General features: G+C 37.7%; 1 protein-coding gene across 2 annotated transcripts in view; it reads right to left on the reverse strand.

Annotated features, from left to right (window-relative positions):
• The window catches only part of STAG1 (STAG1 cohesin complex component), a 418,116-nt gene that overhangs the window by 221,059 nt on the left and 176,622 nt on the right, over window positions 1-20,435 (reverse strand). For both annotated transcript variants that reach the window (XM_017874840.1, XM_017874839.1), the window contains exon 5: window positions 3,876-3,972. In XM_017874840.1, coding sequence (XP_017730329.1) covers window positions 3,876-3,972 — 97 coding nt within the window. The remainder of the gene's footprint in view (window positions 1-3,875; window positions 3,973-20,435) is intronic.

Here is a 20,435-nt window from a genome sequence, read left to right on the forward strand (position 1 = left end):
AAATATAAACCTATTGTGCACCAAAGAACATCATTAAGAAAGTTAAAAGACAACCTAGAGAGTGGGCAAAAATAGCTGAAGTTATATACTTGATAAAGGTTTGGTATCCACAATATATACAACTCATCAACAAAAAGACACATAACCTAATTTTAAAATGAGCAAAGGACTTGAACATATGTTTCTTCAAAGAAAATACAGACATGTCCAACAAGCACATGAAAAGAAGTTCAAGATCATTAGGTATTAAGTGCACACAAATTAAAACCACAGTTATACACCACTTTATACCCAGTAGGATGGCTATAATTTTTAAAACTACAAAATAACAAGTGTTGTTGAGGACGCAGAAAAATAGGAATCCTCATACATTTTGGTGGGAATAGAAGATGATGCAGCCACTGTGAAAACTGTTTGGTGGTTCCTCAAAAGTTTAAACAGAATTATTATACGACCTAGCAATTCTAGTCCTAAGAATTTACACCTCAAAGACTCAAAAACGGTACTCAAACAAGTATTTGTTCACAAATATTCAAAGATGCCATATTCACAATAGTGAAACAACTCAAATGTCCTTCAACAGGTGAATGGATAAACAAATAGTGATATATACATACGAAGGATTATTGTTCAGCCCTAAACGGAATGAACCACTGATACATGCTACAACTTAAATGAACCTCAAAAACGTATGTTAAGTGAAAGAAGTCACACAGAGAAGGTGACATATTGTGTGGTTCCTTTTATATAAAATGACCAGAACTGGCAAATCCTCAGGGACAGAAAGTAGATTCATGATTGCCAAGGGATGGGGGAGAAAAGAACAGGTATAGGGTATTTTCCTGGGGAGATTTTTAAAGTTTTGAGAAAAGACAGAGGTGGCAACTGCTACAATGGACTGAATGCTGTGTCCTCCCAAAATTCCTATATGAAAATCCTAACCCCCAAAGTGATGGTATTAGAAGGTGGGACCTTTCGTATGCAATTAGGTGATGAGAGTGGAACCCTCATGAATGAGATAAGTGCCATTATAGAGGGGACCCCAGAAAATGCTCTCAACCCTCTTTTTTGCCATGGGAGGGTACAACTAGAAGTTAGTATTCTGCAATGTAGAAGAGGGCCTCACCAGAACCAGATGATACTGAGACCCTGATCTCAGACTTCCAGCCTCCAGACTTGTGAGAAATAAATTTCTATTATTTGTAAGCCATCCAGTCTATGGTCTTGTTACAGCAACCCAATGTAGGGCAGCTGCACATTTATGAATGCTCTAAATGCTACTGAATTGGTACACTTTAAAATGCTTACTTGTATATTACGTGAACTTCAAAGCACTTTTAAAAATCAGACTGGAATAGTATCTTCAAATCATTCTGAAGACTAATCCAAAAACTTGATAAATACACTTTGTTGAAAAGGCTAAGAAAAAGCAAACATTTTAATGTATCACTGATGAGAGTATAGAAGAATACAATTCCTATAGCTGACGATTTGGCAGTATCTAATATAACAAATACATTTACCTACAGACATTCTTTCATAAAGACCAAATAAGGTATACATAAAATTACTCATTACAGTAAGCATTCTCTGTAACAGCAAAAGACTACAAATAACACAATGGTCTTTTAATAGAAGCCTAGTTAAATAAATTATTGTACATATACACAAAGGAATGCAATGAGCCTGTGTTTTTAAAAATGAAGGAGAGGCTGGGAGCGGTGGCTCACACCTGTAATCCCAGCACTTTGGGAGACTGAGATGGGCAGATCACAAGGTCAGGAGATCGAGACCATCCTGGCTAACACGATGAAACCCCATCTCTACTAAAATACAAAAAATTAGCCAGGAGTGGTGGTAGGAGCCTGTAGTCCCAGCTACTCAGGAGGCTGAGGCAGGAGAATGGCGTGAACCCAGGAGGCAGAGCTTGCAGTGAGATGAGATCACGCCACTGCACTCCAGCCTGGGCAACAGAGAGACTCCGTCTCAAAAAAAAAAAAAAAAAAAAAAAAAAAAGAAGAAGAAGAAGAAGAAGAAGAAAGAAAAATGAAGGAGAAAGGTCTCTATACACCATTACCTTTTGTATAAGACAGGTGAGGTGGAGAAGGAAAGAATATACATTCCTCTCTTATAGGTATGAAAACTAGACAGAATGGACATTCAAGTTCAACAAACTAGTTAAGAGCTGTTAAGTATGCATAGATGGATGGGAAGGCAGGAAGGCAAAGACTTCTTATTATACAACTTTTAAACTTTTTTATTTTGAACCATGAAAACAAATTTCAAAAGGAAAAATTTTAAACACTATTCATTGCTTTCAAATTAAAACCCAATCCAACAGGTCTGTTAATAGGACTGTATGAGAAAATGTATATAAAGCACATAATCAGTGCTTGCCTCACCTACTTTAAGGCTGTAAAATGAGCAAACTCTCTTACTTTATAATAGCCTAATCTCTTGTTAATCCTCACCCATTTCCATGCTCTACCATTCAGCTACAGAACCCTCTATGTTCGGGACTGAACCATACTTTCTTGTCTTAAGGTCTTTTTGCATAATATGTTACCTTTTGCCTTTCTCATCCTTCTAACTTCCTTTTACTCATCTTTAATCTCACCTCAGAGTTTGCTTTTTGTAGGATATACTTTTTTACAACCTCCCCACATTCACATATATACACAGAGACACACAGACTAGGCTGCATCAGCATCCCTTGCTCTTTCTTGTTACACCCACAGTGTCTTATGGTTGGGGAGACACACTCCAGGTGACACAGCTTGACTCTCAATTTTGAGTTTCACACTTGCTAACTGTATGATCTGGAATAAATTTACCTAAACCCTTTCATCTCAGTTTGCTGATCTACAAAATAAAGATCCCATCTGCCTGATGGAACTGTTAACAAAGATTAAATGAGCTAATGTATGTAAAGCACACAGCTTCCTACATATTGAACAGTCATTAAATAGTAACCAGTTTTATTATACTTATGGCACTGAGCCCTTCGCTGAACTATTAATGTATTTCCCTCTTTGTTCCTCACAATGAAGATGCCTTTAAAAATTACACATACTTTAACACTTTTTAGGGGCAGAGACTGCCTTGATAAATTCTGTATACCCTGGTGGCGTATCTCATACAAGGTTGGTGCTCCGTAAATATTTGATAAACTACTTATGTCAATATGGTAAGTGATAACTTGGATATAAATAAACAAGCTTTCAAGACATCAATTTGGTCAGTTATTTCAATAAAAGATTACTATTCCTTCTGTATTCACAAGCAGAGAATGGTGATTTAACAACTCATTTCCCCCCCGTAATACAAATTAACCTGTTAAGATTTATCTAGAGGAGAAAAAAATCTAGCAGTTATCTCCTAAAATGATAAAAATAAAATTTCGCTTTAATCGCCTTACAATTGCAAACTTAAGACACCTGATTCTGCTACTTGTGTTACTTTAAGAAAATTATTTAAACTTAACTATAAAATGACTACCAAATACTGGCAGGGATATAAAAGAACGAATGCTAGCAACTAGCACACTTCCTAATATGGAGCATACGTACAAATAATATGAGTAAAAATTATAAAAGCCTATGATCTAAAAAATCAATTCATAAAACTACTAAACGAATTTAGATTTCCTCCCAAAATTTCAAAAACTATATAAATGTGTTACACTTTATAGGAGCAAAACTGAACAAGAAAATGGAACATCCTTAAACAACTTACCAATAATATTCTCTATCAGAAAAAGATCAGCATATGTTTTATTTTAGGGTAAATTATGTATGACTAGTGGCAGGTGAAGTAAAAGTCACACTGCTGAACTGACAGGCTCAATGTACATCATTTATTTCAACATTCTGTACCTCGACATCCTGAACACTGGATAAAAAAGTTGATTAAATCCAGAAGTGCGATGTCCCTGTCTTGTTTATATGATTCAATCCAGTCATCCACCACGGACTGTGGAAAAAAAAAATATAAAAATGAAAACTTCAAAAAAAATTGATATTATAGCAAATAAATTTTCAAAAAAGTTTGTGTGTTTGTATGTGTTTCTTTCTGAACAAGAAAATTACTTACCTGAAATTATTTCTCTGTAGCCTAATAAAATAGAGACTGCCTCATTTTTAAAGGCCAATAAAAAGTGACTTACTAGGTTTCAAAGATTTGTTTACAATAGAATCCAAAACAAACCTGACCTTACCAATCCCATTAAGTACAATAATTAAGCAAGCATAGATAATATTCAAACCATATTATGAAAATGATAAAAATTAAGTTCACTTCTACATAGACACAAACTTTCTGAGTTATCAAAAAGCATAATGCACGAGTAGTGCATACAAAGAATGCACATAATAAGAGGCATTTTTTTCAAGAATACAAGAATGGCTTAATATTAAGAAATCAAATAACTGAATTTATCAAGAAAGTGAAAATTAAAACAACTATTTATCAAATTAGATCTCAAAATGTATATAAAATTCTGCAGCCAATCCAAAAGAAAAAAAACTTTCTAGGAAAATTAGGGTTCAAGAAAATCTACTCAAAGGATAAAAAGACTAAAATATATTTGTTGTTGAAATACTTAAGATATTTCAACTAATTAAAGAACAAGGCAAGGATGCCCCTCTAACCATTTAACACAGGGTTGAAGTCTTTAGTGAACGCAAAAGTTAGTAAAATTTGAGTAAAGACAATTCTCCTTTCCTACAGATGACAAGAAAATCCAGGAGTCTCTATTAAAGTGATTCAAGAGATTAATAACAGGAAAATTTGACAAGGTAGCTGACACGATAAATATACAAAATAACTTAGTGCAATAACTAGAAAATATAAATGGATTAGTAGCTTGTTCACAACAAAAAATACCTAAGAATACATCTTAGAGAATTTTTAATGAGGAAAATTATTAAAACTTACAGGATATAAAAAAAGACTTCAACAGGTATCACATTCTGAATTTTAAAAAAAGACTTAGTGCTGTATCAATGAAGTTTGAGAGTCTTGCCAACTTACAAGGCAAATTTAATGTAATTCCAGTTTGCATTCCAGTGGGCAGGATTCCTTGAGATTTTCTTGGGCAGAGGTAGGGATCAGAGGAAATGTATAAAAATGTGATTGTAAAAAAAATAAAATTTTGTGTACTAAGGTATATTCACATACAGTAAAATGCATTAATCTTGTTATATCTTAATTTTTATAAATAAACCCACCTGTGTAACCATAACCAAGATAAAGATAGAAAACATTTCCAGAACTAAAACAGGCTCCCTTAGGTTGCCTTCCAAGCAGTAACCATTCCCAGCACAAAGGGTAATTATTATAGTGACACATATTACCATGGATTAGTTTGACATGATACTGAAACTCATATAAATGGTATCATCTTTTGTTTTTTATTTCTTTCAAACAAAGTTGTATCAGTAAGATTCAGCAGCATTGTTATGTGTATTAGTAATGCCTTTTTTGTATTGCTGAGTATTATTACATTGTATGAATATACCGCAATCTATCACACATTTTACTGCTGAGGAATATGAGTACTCAACATTACTCAGCTGCAGTTGCAGTTTAGAGCTATCACAAATAAAACTGTTACGGATACACATTTTGATGAATATAAACATTCTTTTCTGTATTACAGACCCAAGAGCAGATTTGTTAACACACATTATACACACACATCAAGGCTTAGTAGATATGCCAAACAATTTCTCAAAACAAGTTGTAATAAATCACGCTTCCACCAGCAATGTATGAAATCCAGCAAGATGTGAGATTTTCAGGTGCTCTACATCCTCACCCAAGACTAGGTATTGTCAGTTCTTTTAATTTAGCCCATTCTGATTGAGCATATCCCTTCTTTAATGACCTTCCATTGAGAAGAACCACTTTCCCTTGCTCCAAGTGAAAGAGAAGACTTTCTATACATAATACTGTTTCACTGTCTCATCACATTAGTGTCTGGGGCGTTTGTTTTAAAGTAAAGAGAAAACTAGAAAGAAGATTATGGTGGTAAGAGAGGGTCAAGAAGAAAATAATACCATGGTATCTGGGCAAGGTTCACCTCTGCTGAATAACATGTCAGGTCCTGTAAGCTCAGGACGATGGTGAAACTAAAAGTGAATAGAGCAGATCAAGAGCAACTTTTAGACTCAGGACTGAAGCAGAAATGCTTTGCAACCTAGGTAACAAAGTGTGGCATAAAACTGAAGAAGTTACTTCCTCACTTTTACAGGGGTCCAGTAACGTAAAGGCAGTCTGAGTAGAATTTTAATTCCCAAAGTAATTGTACTAACTTATACTCCCACCGGTAACATATGAAGAGCTCAAAACATTCTAAGACTGGTGCACAGGAACCTGCATTAGAAATATTAAAACTCTGGTCCGAGCATGGTGGCACACACTTGTAATCTCAGCACTTTGGGAGACCAAGGCAGGCAGATGATGTGAGCACAGGAGTTTGAGACAAGCCTGGGCAGCATGATGAAACCCTGTTTCTACAAAAATTAGCTAGAGTGGTGGTGCATGCCTGTAGTCCCAGCTACTTGGTAGGCTGAGAGGAGAGGATCACTTGAGCCTGAAAGGTCAAGGCTGTAGTGAGCAAAGATCACACCAATGCACACCAGTGTGAGCGACAGGGCGAGACCCTGTCAAAAAACAAACAAAAACTTGGGGCCAGGTACAGTGGCTTGCACCTGTATTTCTGACAACTTGGGAGGCCAAGGTAGGAGGATGACTTGAGGCCAGGAGTTCAAGACCAGCCCAGGCAACATACACAGACCCTCACCTCTACAAAAAGCAAAACAAAAAAATAGGCCGGGCACGGTGACTCACGCCTGTAATCCCAGCACTTTGGGAGACAGAGGCGGGTGGATCACGAGGTCAGGAGATCGAGACCATCCTGGCTAACACGGTGAAACCCCATCTTTACTAATACAAAAAATTAGCCAGGTGTGGTGGTGGGTGCCTGTAGTCCCAGCTACTTGGGAGACTGAGGCAGGAGAATGGTGTGAACCCAGGAGGCAGAGCTTGCAGCGAGCCAACATCGTGCCACTGCACTCCAGCCTGGGCAACAAAGCGAGACTCTGTCTCAAAAAAAAAAAAAAAAATTAGTGAGGAATGGTGGCACGTGACCACAGTCCCAGCCACTTGGGAGGCTGAGGGAGGACGATTACTTGAGCCTAGGAGTTTGAGGCTACAGTGAACTATGATCATGCTATCACACTCTAGCCTGGGCGACAGAGTGAAACCCTGTCTCTAAAATGAATAAATAAGGCTGGGTGCGGTGGCTCACACCTGCAATCCCAAGACTTTGGGAGGCCGACATGGGTGGAACACTTGAGGTCAGGAGTTCCAGACCAGCCTGGCTAAATGGTGAGACTCCATCTCTTAACGAAAAAGATGAAAGAAAGAAAGAGAGAGAGAGAGAAAGAAGAAGGAGGAGGAGGAGCAGGGAAAGAAGGAAAGGAAGAAAGAAGAAAAGAAGGAAGTAAAGAAAGAAGAAGGAAGAAGAAGGAGGAAGAAGGAAGAAGAAAAGAAACGAAACGAAAAAGGGGGGAAAAAAAGTCAGGCATGGTGGCACACGCCTGTAATCCCAGTTACTTAGGAGGCTGAGCCACGAGAATCACTTGAATGTGGGAGGCAGAGGTTGCAGTGAGCCAAGATGGTGCCACTGCACTTCAGCCTAGGCAACAGAGCAAGACTCTGTTTCAATTAAATAAATACAAATAAAATGAATAAATAAAATAAACACTAAAACATACTACAAAGGAACTGAAAAACAATCATAAATAGTAAACAAGGCCAGGCATTGTGGTCCATTCCTGTAAATCCAGCAATTTCATAGGCCGAGGCAGGCAGATCGCTTGAGCTCAGGAGTTTGAGACCAGCTTGGGCAATGTAGCAAAATCTGCCTCTACCAAAAATCCACAAATTAGTCAGATGTGGTGCTGCACACCTGTGGTCCCAGCTACTTGGGAGGTTGAGGTGGGAGGATCACTTGAGCCCAGAAGGTGGAGGTGGAGGATGAAGCTGCAGTGAGCTGTGAGCGTGCCACTACACTGCAGCCTGGGTGACAGAGCAAGACTGACTCAAGGGAAAAAAAAAAAAAAGCAAGCAAGTAATATAAGAGAAGAAAACACAGAAATAAAAATAAAAAATAGCTCTTTGCATTAAGGGAAAAAATAAATGCAGAAGAAATAGATCCAGATATATATAACTTCCACTATGACAAAGGAGACATTTCAATTTTAGAGAGGAAAATTATTTATATAATAAATGATACTGACCCTGACATACTGGTTATTCATCCAGAAGTAAACGAAGTTGTACCTTTTATAAGCTCTCAGAGAGGTATGAAAACAAATGGATTTAAAGAACTGAACTCTAGGCCAGATGCAGTGGCTCACTCTTGTAATCTCGGAGCTTTGGAGGCCAATGAGGAAGGATCACTTGAGGCCAGGAATTCGAGAGCAGCCTAGGCAACACAGTGATACCCTGACTCTACAAAACATTTTTAAAATAATTAGTTGGGCACAGTGGCACATGCCTATAATCCCAGCTACTCAGTAGTCTGAGGTGGGAGGGTCACTTGAGTCCAGGAGTTTAAGGTTGGAATGAACTGTCATCTTCAACTGCATTCCAGCCTGGGAGACAGAGCAAGAAAAAGGATTAAAAAAAAAAAAAAAAAAAAAAAAAAGAATTAAACTTCAGAGAGCCATGTATGAGCCTTTCTTGAGTTGGCAGAGAATGGCAACTGTTAGAAGCATTGCCAAGTATGGGCATAGGTGGTTGGATAATGCAGCCTGTCATAATACAGAGGATCACGACTAAGAATTTGTTTTAGAAATCACATGTGGCACATAATCAAATTGTGCTGAAAATTTTCAAGAAGAGAAAAAAAAAATTCAAGCAACCAAAGGCTACATATAGGGAAGCAAAGAATAGAATAATGACACACTTCCCATTAAAAACAAAGCAAGCCCATGGACAATACAGTAACATATTTAATGTCCTGAAAAAAGATGAAAAAGTCCATCCAGAATTTTTTATTTGGCCAAAAAAAAACCTTTCAAAAAATGGCAAATAAAAGATTTTCAGACTAAAACTAAAACAAAAAATAAAAACAAAACCAACTTCATGAAAGAGAGATTGTCCAGGCTGGATAAAAAGACCCAACTGGCTGGGTGTGGTAGCTCACGCCTGTAATTCCAGCACTTTGAGAGGCCGAGGAGGGCGGATCACGAGGTCAGGAGATGGAGACCATCCTGGCTAACATGGTGAAACCTTGTCTCTACTAAAAATACAAAAAAATTAGCCGGGCGTAGTGGCGGGCGCCTGTAGTCCCAGCTACTCCGGAGGCTGAGGCAGGAGAAAGGCGTGAACCTGGGAGGCGGAGCTTACAGCGACCCGAGATCACGCCACTGCACTCCAGCCTGGGCAACAGAGTGAGACGCAGGGTGCGGTGGCTCACACCCATAATCCCAGCACTTTGGGAACCGAGACAGGCGGATCACGAGGGCAGGAGACTGAGAACATCCTAGCTAACATGGTGAAACCCCATTCTACTAAAAATACCAAAAATTAGTTGGGTGTGGTGGCACGTGCCTATAGTCCCAGCTACTCGGGAGGCTGAGGCAAGAGAATTGGTTGAACCCGAGAGGCGGAGGTTGCAGTGAGCCAAGATCGCACCACTGCACTCCAGCCCGGGTGACATGAGCAAAAGTGTCTCAAAAAAAAAAAAAGACCCAACCACATAATATTTACAAGAGACACACTTTTAATATAACAGCACAGATAGGTAGCAATAAAAGGATATATATGTATGTGTGTATATACACATATATATACACTCGTGTGTGTATATACACATATATACATATACATACACACACATATACACACACCATGCAAACATGAACCATAAGAAACATGTTGTGGTTATATTCATGTCAAAGTAGAAATCAAGACAAGAACACTATCAAACAGAGAAATATTTTATAATAATAAAATGATAAATTCATTAGGAAGTTGTAACGACATCAAATTTTTACACCAAATAACAGGAGTCTCAAAATACATAAAGCAAAAACTGAACTAAAAGAAGAAAGAGGCAAATTCATAGCCATGGCTGAAATTTTAACACACATCTTTTGGTAACAAACAAAAAAATAAATGTGTATAGAAGATAGGGATAAAATTACTAATAAATGTGATCTAACTAATGCATAAAACTTAATACCAACAATTACAGGATACACATTCTTTTCAATTACACATAAGAATATTCACCAAAATAAATCATAAATCAAACTTCCATAAGTTTTTAAACACTGAAATAATACAGAGCAAGCTCTCTTGCAATAACAGATTTAAAAATCTGTCCCATCTGATTTAGAAATCAGTAACAAAAATATATATAAAATGTCCCCAAATGTTTGGTAATGAGAAAATTTTTTAAACTGAATAAAAGCATCTCAAAAACTGTAGAATCCACCTAAAGCAGTGTTTACAAGAAAATTTAGAGCTTTAAATATTTATAATTTATAGCTAAGTTATAGTTTATATAAAGAAGGGTTTAAATCAATGACCTAATAATCTACCTTTCTGGTGGTGGTTTTTTTTTTTCTTTGAGACAGGGTCTCACTCTGTCACCCAGGCTAGGGTCCAGTGGCACGACCACAGCTCACTGTAGCCTCAATCTCCCAGGCTCAAGCTATCCTTCCACCTCAGCCTCTCAAGTAGCTGCGAACAGAAGCATACGCAACTGCGCCTGGTTAATTTTTGTGTTTTTGGTAGAGACGGGATTTCACCATTTTGCCTAGGCTGGTCTCGAACACCTGGGCTCAAGAAATCCTCCCGCCTTGGCCTACCAAAGTGGCTTCTACCTTAATAAACAGAATATTCCGATGTAGACTGTCTTTATGTGGAGGATAAGGAAAAGTATGCAATATAATTCCCACATAAAATTAACAGAAAGGCTATTTCTGATAACACAGCCACAGACCCAAAGAGAAGGCTATAGCTTTAGAGCATCTGAATCTGATAACAGACACACAGTCATTCTGGGACCTAAGGTGACAGAGGATCTTGTAACCTTAACAAGTGGCTTCCAAGGTCAACCATGAATATCAATAATAAAGACAGCATTTCATGGGAAATTTTTGTAAGTCATGTTTGGAAGTAGTCCATATCATTTCAGCTAATATTAATACTTCACAGACAAGAACTTGTTAGCTAGCCATATCTGAATGCTATGGAAGTAGAGAAATGGAGTCTCTGTTTGCCAGCAGCCTCCTTGAACGTTCTTCACTATGAAAAGGAAAATAACTTTTGGTAGATAGCAAGTCACCTCTGCCAAAAACTGCCCCTCTGGCTACCAATATTTATATGCAGCCTTCCCCCGACTTAGAGAAAATATTTATTTGCATGGATATGAGTATTATAGTACTATTTACTATTAAAAAAACCTCACTAAACAATTTAAATGTCTATAAAGGAACGTTTCACTAAATGATATATCCATACAGTAGAATGAAATGTAACTAGTAATACAAATGAGCTGAATCTATGTTAGCACTAATGATAGAAAAAGTTGTTTCTGACATTAAATGCACAAAGAAATGAGTATGATTCTATTTTTTAAGTACATAAATCTCTCTCTTTTTCTCTCACACACACACATACACACAAACATGGGAAAAGGTATGGAAAAATTCAATCTGTGACACTAATAGGATTAAATGTCCTCAATTCATTACAGTTTAAGACTTCGCTACAAAGAAAACCTTGAGACCTGAGCCATAGATCTTCAATGAGAAAGCTACAACAAGCAGCATCTGAATCATAGATTACATTCATATGACAAAAATGATGACATCTGCTATAATTATGATTTTATTATATTGTACTAGCAGGCAGTATAAAAATTAATATTCTGTCTTGTTCCACAAGGCATATGAGGTAGTTTAAAAATAACTGTTTTAAATTGAGAAGAATAAAAAACCATTAAGATTACAAAGAGGAAATATAAATATATGGAAAAGAGCAGTCAATATCGTAAAGATGAGTTTTAAATCTGCCTAAGCTCCCTATAAGGTAAATCTAAAAGATCAAGCAATTCAATCTAGATATCTACACAGTACAGAGTCCACATTCTTCAAATTCTATTAGGTAAGTATACTTTTCTCAGTAAGCCATTTGGTAGGACCTCGGGTAAGCAGACAAGGGCACAGAGAATTAGTATTCTATACTGCTGCTTAAGAGTAGATTCATTTGCTTTGGAGAAAGACAAGCAGACGGAAAAGATAATACAAATTACATTACTTTGTAAATTCAAGAACTTAATCAGGAATCTTGAATGAAAGACCTTCCCACTTCCAAACTGAGAATCACTGTATAATAAATGTTTAAGTAATCCTTTTCAACATAGCTTTTAGCAATATCACACACATTTTCTGTGAATGCATATATAAATACTATGTAGTTAGAATTTTTTTTATTACTCCATGAGGTTAGACTGTTATTTTATCTTCAGGTATAAGCTAAAACATTACTGATTTTCAGAGCTCTCCAAAGCCTGTTTTTTTGCTTTTATTGTTTTACATTTTTTAAATGTAACTCTTCGGGGGCTGTGGAGAAAAACTGACACTATAGACATGATACTATTTCTTTCACTAGTTATTAACTAACTGCAGTTTCAGGCCAATGAGATCTAATCATATAGCCCTTCATGTGATAAGCCATATTTTCATTTTACCTTAGGAACAGAATTACAGCTTTCAGTATCACTTCAATATCACTTTTTAGAAAAATAAATATATAATGCCCCATGACAAGTATACTTTTCATACTTCATTTGATACCAATGTTTTGTGTTTTTTCTGCTTTGTATTATTCTGCTTTTGAAATAGAAAATTATTTTCAACAAATGTACATACTTTCAATTTAACCTGGTACGCAACCAGGTTAAAAGTTTACTACTGTAACAGTGATTTCTAAATAAATATAGCACAAAAAGGAATGTCTTAAATATCAATTATCTTCAAGTTTTTATATTAATATTTCCTTCCAGTTTGTAGGCTATCTTTATAGTTAGTATATTTATCTTGCAGAAGTTCTCATCAGAGAAATTTTAGCAAAACTTCCCTTTTTTTTTTTTTGAGACAGGGTCTCACTCTGTCACCCAGGCTGGAATGCAGCGGTACGAACGGAACTCACTGCAGCCTTGATCCCCTAGGCTCAAGCAATCCCCCCACCTCAGCTTCCCGAGTAGCTGGGACCATAAGTGCACACCACCCATGTCTGGCTATGGGGGGGGGTTGTATTTTTTTAATACAGATGAGGTTTTGCCACGTTGCCTAGGCTGGTCTCGAACAAAAAACACAAAAATTAGTCAGGCATGGTGGTGCGTACCTGTAGTCTCAGCTACTTGGGAGGCTGACATGGGAGGATCATTTAAGCTCAGGATGAGCCCAGGATGCCAAGGTTGTGGTGAGCTGAGATTGTGCCACTGCACTCAGGACTGGGCAACAGAGCGAGACCCCATTTCAAAGGAAAAAAAAACAAAGAAAAGAAAGGCAAGTAAACGTTATTTTTAAGAGGAAAATCCACCTAATCAGTAAAAGATTTAAATCTAGTGGTAGCCAGAATGGAAAAATGACACACATCTAAGTCCAGCTAGGTAAAATTCATGAATTCAAAGAAAAAAGTAAAAATCTTGTAAATAGTAGAACCAATAATAAAACAAGTCAGACATAATCGACCAACTCTATCCCTACACACGAAGCATCCAATCGGCTTTCAATGTCTTACTTCTTAAGCAATTAGCTAAGAAACTAGACACAAGGGGAAAACCTCTGTATCCATTATCAATGTATTGCCTCTTGGCCCCAAATTTAACCTTCAGTATCTGTTCTGGAATAATGGACGAGACTATATAAATATTTCTCCTTTACATTAAGAAGGATGTTAAGTTTTATCAGTACAGAGCTCTGAAAGGATACTGCAGGAGGAAGGGGTCTCCTCTTCCTAGTTCTGGTATGTTGAGTTTTGCTTTTTTTGCTCTTGCTGCATGGTTCATCATTGGTGAGTATATATAAGAAAATCCAGTAGTGGTCAGCCTCACACCAAAAGTATGCAGTCTTTTGTTGACCTTGTGCCCAAGCCTGGGACTGGTGATTACTCTCTTGATGCAGCCCTTCCAATATGGACACTGGCATGCTCCAGGACTCATACTGGGAGCAGTGCCCTGTCTCTCCCTATAAAACTGTCTACCATATTCAACACAACTACTCAGAGGGTTGTTTCCTGCTACCCAGCAACTGCTAACCAGTTCTGGCCAAGGCAAGAACTTACAGTGAACTTCTCTACATTCCAGTGGGCAGCAATCCAACTTATCAGACAAGGTCTGAACTCCAACCCGGGAAAGGGGACCTCTCTCTTTCCACCCCTTTCCAACTTTATCTTTTCTTGAGAAATCTCCTTAATCCCTAGGATATCCTCTAGAGTTACCTTTACATTTTTGTAGTTACTCCTCTATCATAGCTTAGTAATTACTTGTAATAAATTTTATCGACAATCTGGCTCTTGATTAAACCCAGATTGATTTAAAAAAAAAAAAAAAAAAAAAAAACTGGTTCCAGGGGATAAATCAGAAAAGAAGAGATGAGGGAATTTGAATCATATCCTTGGGATTAAAGATAGAGCTTAGCTCCTTGCCAAGGAAATGGGATGCTAGTAATCGATGGCATATAGTAACTTGGGAAAATTAAGCTATCGCTGATGGCTGATTGTGATAAAGTGCCAATTCAAGCACATGCCTTGAAAGCTTACGTGACTGATGAATTTGGGAATTATGGCAATAATTATGGCTGTAAAGGCAGCAGGGTTAAGAAAGATCCTTTTAAGTACACATGAGTATTTACAGAGATAAAACAAAAAGCTCAAGTTAATTAATGCTCAGCTTAAATGATAATCTGAGAAAGCTAGAGAATTTCCACGAAGAATCCTAGAATGTCTCATTTCTTATAGGTGAGGGGCTGATTTTGTTGAAAATCAAACCAGAAAATCTAATTGTGTCAGAGGCAGTAACAGTTTAATTCAGTCTCACCGAGTTTCTCATCTGGAAGTAAGAATCTTAACTGGCAAAGAATGGGATCCTAAAACTTGCAACAGAGAAATCTGGTTGGTCCCAGATCAAACTAGCAATTTTGAATAGCTCTCCTCCATCCTCCAAGTAATTCTGAGCCTCCTATGCCAGTGGAAGTAGCTTGCTTTCTAAGGTTTGAGAAGACTAGCCTTCTTAAGCTTGAAAGCCCTCTGGTAACTTTACATGGGTAGATGCCTTGAAGGGGGATGCTCATTCTCCTGAAGACTTACCAAAACCAGCCCCTGATGCCACTAGATCCATGACTAGGGTCAAATCTCAGCATGCTCCAAGAAGACAAATACACACTATAACCCAGAAGAAAATAGCTTATATACTCAACAGAAATCTGAGGCGCATGTATGATAGTAGATTCTAAAAGTATTTTACCAAAGGAGGTGGAATATAAAACCATAACAGGTCAAACTAATTGGTATCAGGCGCGCTTACTAGAGATTCCAGATTTCATACATTAGTTCATGTTGCTGAAAGTGACTACAATAGCTTATCTGGTTGGTGCACTGAAAGCTGGATTTAACAGCTGAGATACCACAGCTTCCCTGGCATTGACAGAGTCCAGTGATTTCGGGAGTTAGTAATGCTGGACTAGACTTACCATGTGAGAACTATAAACATGCAGCCCCACTCCTCAGCTATGCTCCACAAGAGGGCCCAGAGGCAATGAAAACTACAATAGTGAAGGGAGTAACTACATCTACACGCTTTTAAAGCTCTGTAAGCTTACTCTTTTTTGTAAGTCAGCTATGACTACGGGGAATGTGCTCATTAAGAGGTTTCTAAGAAGATGATGGGATCCCAAGGTAACACAGCCCAAGTGGCCACACTTAATCATCAAAGACAAAGTGAGAAAACTGTCTATAAACGGCAGTAGGGACACACTGGTATTCACAACGTCTTGGCCTGCAGAGATCTTGGGCAGTAGATACTATTACCAGTGCCCCTAGGAACAAAATAGGTGGGCAGCCCACAAGAGTACTGTTTGATTTATGTAGAAGAAAAAACTTTAGGCCTGGTAGGCAGAAATCTAACTGGTGGAGAGTTATAGTCTCTCAGCAGTCTCCAGACCTGGGTCAGTTCACAGACCCAGAGCCCCTTGAGTGAAAGGGAAACCAGCTCGCTGCACAACTATTCCAAGTACATACAATAAACCTTTTAATCCTTTCCCAAAGGGACCTGCTCTGCAGCCATTAATTAGAGATACTGTGCATTGTTAAAAGGAAATATCCAGACCTTTCATGTATTAATAGACACTGTCTCTGAATTGACATTAATTCCTGGGGATTCAAAATGCCATTGTATTCCACCAGTTAAATCAGGGGCTTACAGTGGTCAGGTAACAGATGATGGAGTTGTAACTCATGTTTGTCTAAGAGTGGGACGACCAGTAACCCACTCTGTGGTTATTTCCCCACTTCCAGAATGTGTAATTGGAAAAGACATACTTGGCAACTGGCAGAATCCCCATATCAGCTTTCTAACCTACAGGATAAAGGTCATTAAGGTTAAGTATGGCAAAAGGGAAGCTCGTGGAACTTCCTCTCCCTATAGAGATAATAAACTAGAAGTAAACACTACACCCCTGGGGAATTGCAGAGTTTAATCAAAGACTTGAAAGAAGTGGGGGTGGCAAAATCTATTACATCTTCATTTAACTCACTAGTTTGGCCTATGCTGAAGTTAGAGAGATCTTGAAGAATGACTATGGACTATCATAAAGTTAATCAGGTGGTTAACATTAACTGTAGTGGCAGCCCCTGAAACTTGATATGCAGCTACTGACCTCACTTACTCCTTTTTCTCCAATTAACAAGAACCACTCAAAGCAAGTTGTTACCTGAAATAGACAAAAGTATACCTTCGTACTCAACTAAGTATGAATGCTTTCGCACTATGCTAGTTCTCCTGTCTCTGCCATAAGGTAGTTGTATTGGTTATCTATTATCTCACAATTTCTGTGGATTCAGGAATCTGAACACAGCTCAGTTGAATCCTCTGTTTAGGGTCTCATTAGGCTGCAATCAAGGCACTCACTGTGCTGCATTCTAATCTGGATGATCAACTGGGAAAAAGCGATTTCTAAGCTCACTTACATTGATTTCCTTGTGGTTGTATAACTGAAGCCCTTGACGTCCTGCAGGCTAATGGCTAGAGATAGACCTCAGGGCCAAGAAGCTGCCCACAGTTACTTGCTACATGGGATTCTCCAATACGTCATTTTATTCCACAAAACCTCACATTCTGAAAACGTGTTCCAGACCACTGACTGCCCTGATACTTTATTGAGGTGTCCACAGGCCTCTGAATTTGAGAGGGTTGGAGAGGCAACTCCTACACTCTATTTTGCATGTTTTACTAAGGCTTTAGATGTACTCCCCGTTCATCGTACACAATTAGCACAATGCTGTCAGTGTGTATAAAATATCAGTAAATAATTATGTAAATGCCAGAGGAGAAAAAAGCTAAAAGAAATGAAAACATTCCTTAGAGGACCAGGTTGGAGGTGGAGAGGACGGAACAGGGGATCAGGGGATTGCTATTTTGGTCACAATACCATCTGAATTTTTTTTTTTTTTTTTTTTGAAAGGGGTTTCCACCTTTTTCCCGGCTGGGGTGTAGTGGGGGGAGCTCGGCTCCCTGCAACCTCCACCTCCCATGTTCAAGCAATCCTCCTGTCTCAGCCTCCCGAGCAGCTGGGACTACAGGCGCGCACCACCACGCACAGCTAATTTTTTGTATTTTTAGTAGAGATGAGGTTTCACTATGTTGGCCAGAATGGTCTTGATCTCTTGACCTTGTGATATGCCTGCCTTGGCCTCCCAAAGTGCTGGGATTACAGGTATGAGCCACCACGCCTGGCTCATTTGATTTTTTTTAAGTCATGTACACGTGTTACTTAGATAAAAATAAGGAAGAAAATAAAGATACGAATCAATAAATACTAAGTAAATAAAAAAACAGAAAAACTGTGGTGACAATATTAACATCAAGTTAGTATTTAAGATTAGAAGCACTAAACACTAAACAGGTGGCTATTATATGGTAAAAGGCTAAATATACCAAGTAGGCAAACAAATCATTTGCTTTGAGTTTGCATTTATTCTTATATAATTCTTCAATCTAACAGTTTTTCACCAATTTTTTTCTCATTTAATTATTACTTTATTATTTACTACATCTAGATTCTATTTTGGTATACGGTATGAGGTAAAAATCTTGTGCTTTTCTGTTTTTCTTCAAGTTGTTAATCAACTGTCGGTCACAATTACAAGAGAAAGTGTCAGGAGAACAAACAAAATTTTTTTGTAGAGGTGAGGTCTCACTATGTTGTCCAAGCTAGTGAACTCCTGGGCTCAAGCAATCCTCCTGCCTCAGCCTCCCAAAGTGTTGGGATTATAAGTGTGTGCCACCAAGCCCAGATAAGAACATAATTTTTAACATTAGTTACGTTATTGTTACACTTAGGTCTATTTCTGCTCAAGTGATCCACCTGCCAGCTGTTGAGCCATGTTAATTTACATTACTATTTTCTGAAGTTTTATGATACAATCTACAAATCAGTAGAGCAAGTCCTTCATTACTCTTCATTTTCAGAATTTTCTTGGCCACTGACATGTACGTTCTACTCAATCATTCAGCAAGTTCAAAAACAATCCCTAATATTTTGCTGCTGCATTACATACATAAGTTATTTTTAAAAGATTTTTAAAGGAAACACAAATATTTCAGAAAAAAATTACCTGTCTTTTTATCAAAGAAACGCAAATAGACCATTTTAATCTTTCAAATAACAAATAATATATCTAAATGATGACCCTCAGTGTTGCCAGAGGTTTGCAAAATAAGTATTTACAATGCTGGTAGGGAGAGCTATTTGGTAATATTTATACAAAACCTTAAAAATATTAACATTTTGGACCCAGCAGCCCTAGTTAAATGAATCACATAAAAAATTACATGGTCATTAAGATTTTCTAAATGTTTACTTCTACTTAGGATAATGAAAAATTATAACACAATCAAAACGGAAATGAAAAAATTGAAATTACAGAATACCATATATTAAAAATTCACATATATTCAAGGAATACCAACAGTGGAAAAAATTAATCATTCCACTTTTATAAAACAAATATAACTTGAACATAAGCCTAGACCAAACACCAAACAAAACACCAGGAATCAAAATCTTAAAAATTATGACTATATGTGATATCTTCCCTTCCTTTTAAAGTTTTCTTCTAAATTTCTAACAAGAGTATGTATGAGTTAAATCAAAAAGTAATAAACGTTATTTTAAAAATCATACATCTAAAAGGAAATAATTTGTTAAATCATCTTAGTAAATCACTAAGTGCTGACTATACACATTTTACAGTGGAAGGTGCTAAGTGGCTACAAAAAGTGCTTAGCATAGTTCCTGATACAGGAAAACATTTAATCCTGCTTTGTTTTTTGTGTGGGGGTTGAAGAGGTGGGGGTGGGGGGTTAACAAAGAAATACAAATGTATCAAAGGTACATAGCCAATACCTGCAATGAGGGAAGTTCATATATTAAACACGACTGGAAGAGGCTCACCAGTTTTAAGGAGAGCTGAGGGAGTTTGTCTCACATGTAACAGATGCTTTTAAAGTTACAGTTAACATTAACCACCTGTTTCTCAGAGACCCATTAGCAAGAGCTGATAATGGAAAAAGTAAAGAAAAACTCCTTTGCTAGTTGCTAATGGTATAATGCCAGACTTTAAATTTGGATCATATAAATTAGCAATTCCAGGCCAGGCACGGTGGCTCATGCCTGTAATCAATCCCAGCACTCTGGGAGGCCGAGGTGGGTGGATCACCCGAGGTCAGGAATTCGAGACCAGCCTGGCCAACGTGGTGAAACCCTGTCTCTACTAAAAACACAAAAATTAGTCGGGTGTGGTGGTGCACACCTGTGATCCCAGCTACCTGGGAGGCTGAGGCACAACAATTGCTTGAACCCAGGAGGCAAAGGCTGCGGTCAGCCAAGATCGTGCCATGGCACTACAGCCTCAGCAACAGAGTGAGACACAGTCTCAAGGAAAAACAAAAACAAAAAAAGCCTAATTAGAAAATCAATTACAAGGAAACTAGGGGAAGGAAGATGTTTAGCGACTTGCCCAAGACCATCCCAGCTAAATAATGACAACTTTCTATATTTGTCTTCTCATAATATTTTCCCCACTGGGTCAGCTACATGTCACTCAAAAGCAAAAAAAAAAAAAAAAAA

This window comes from Rhinopithecus bieti, unplaced genomic scaffold, assembly GCF_001698545.2.
Source record: "Rhinopithecus bieti isolate Rb0 unplaced genomic scaffold, ASM169854v2 scaffold_9203, whole genome shotgun sequence".
Taxonomy (NCBI): domain Eukaryota; kingdom Metazoa; phylum Chordata; class Mammalia; order Primates; family Cercopithecidae; genus Rhinopithecus; species Rhinopithecus bieti.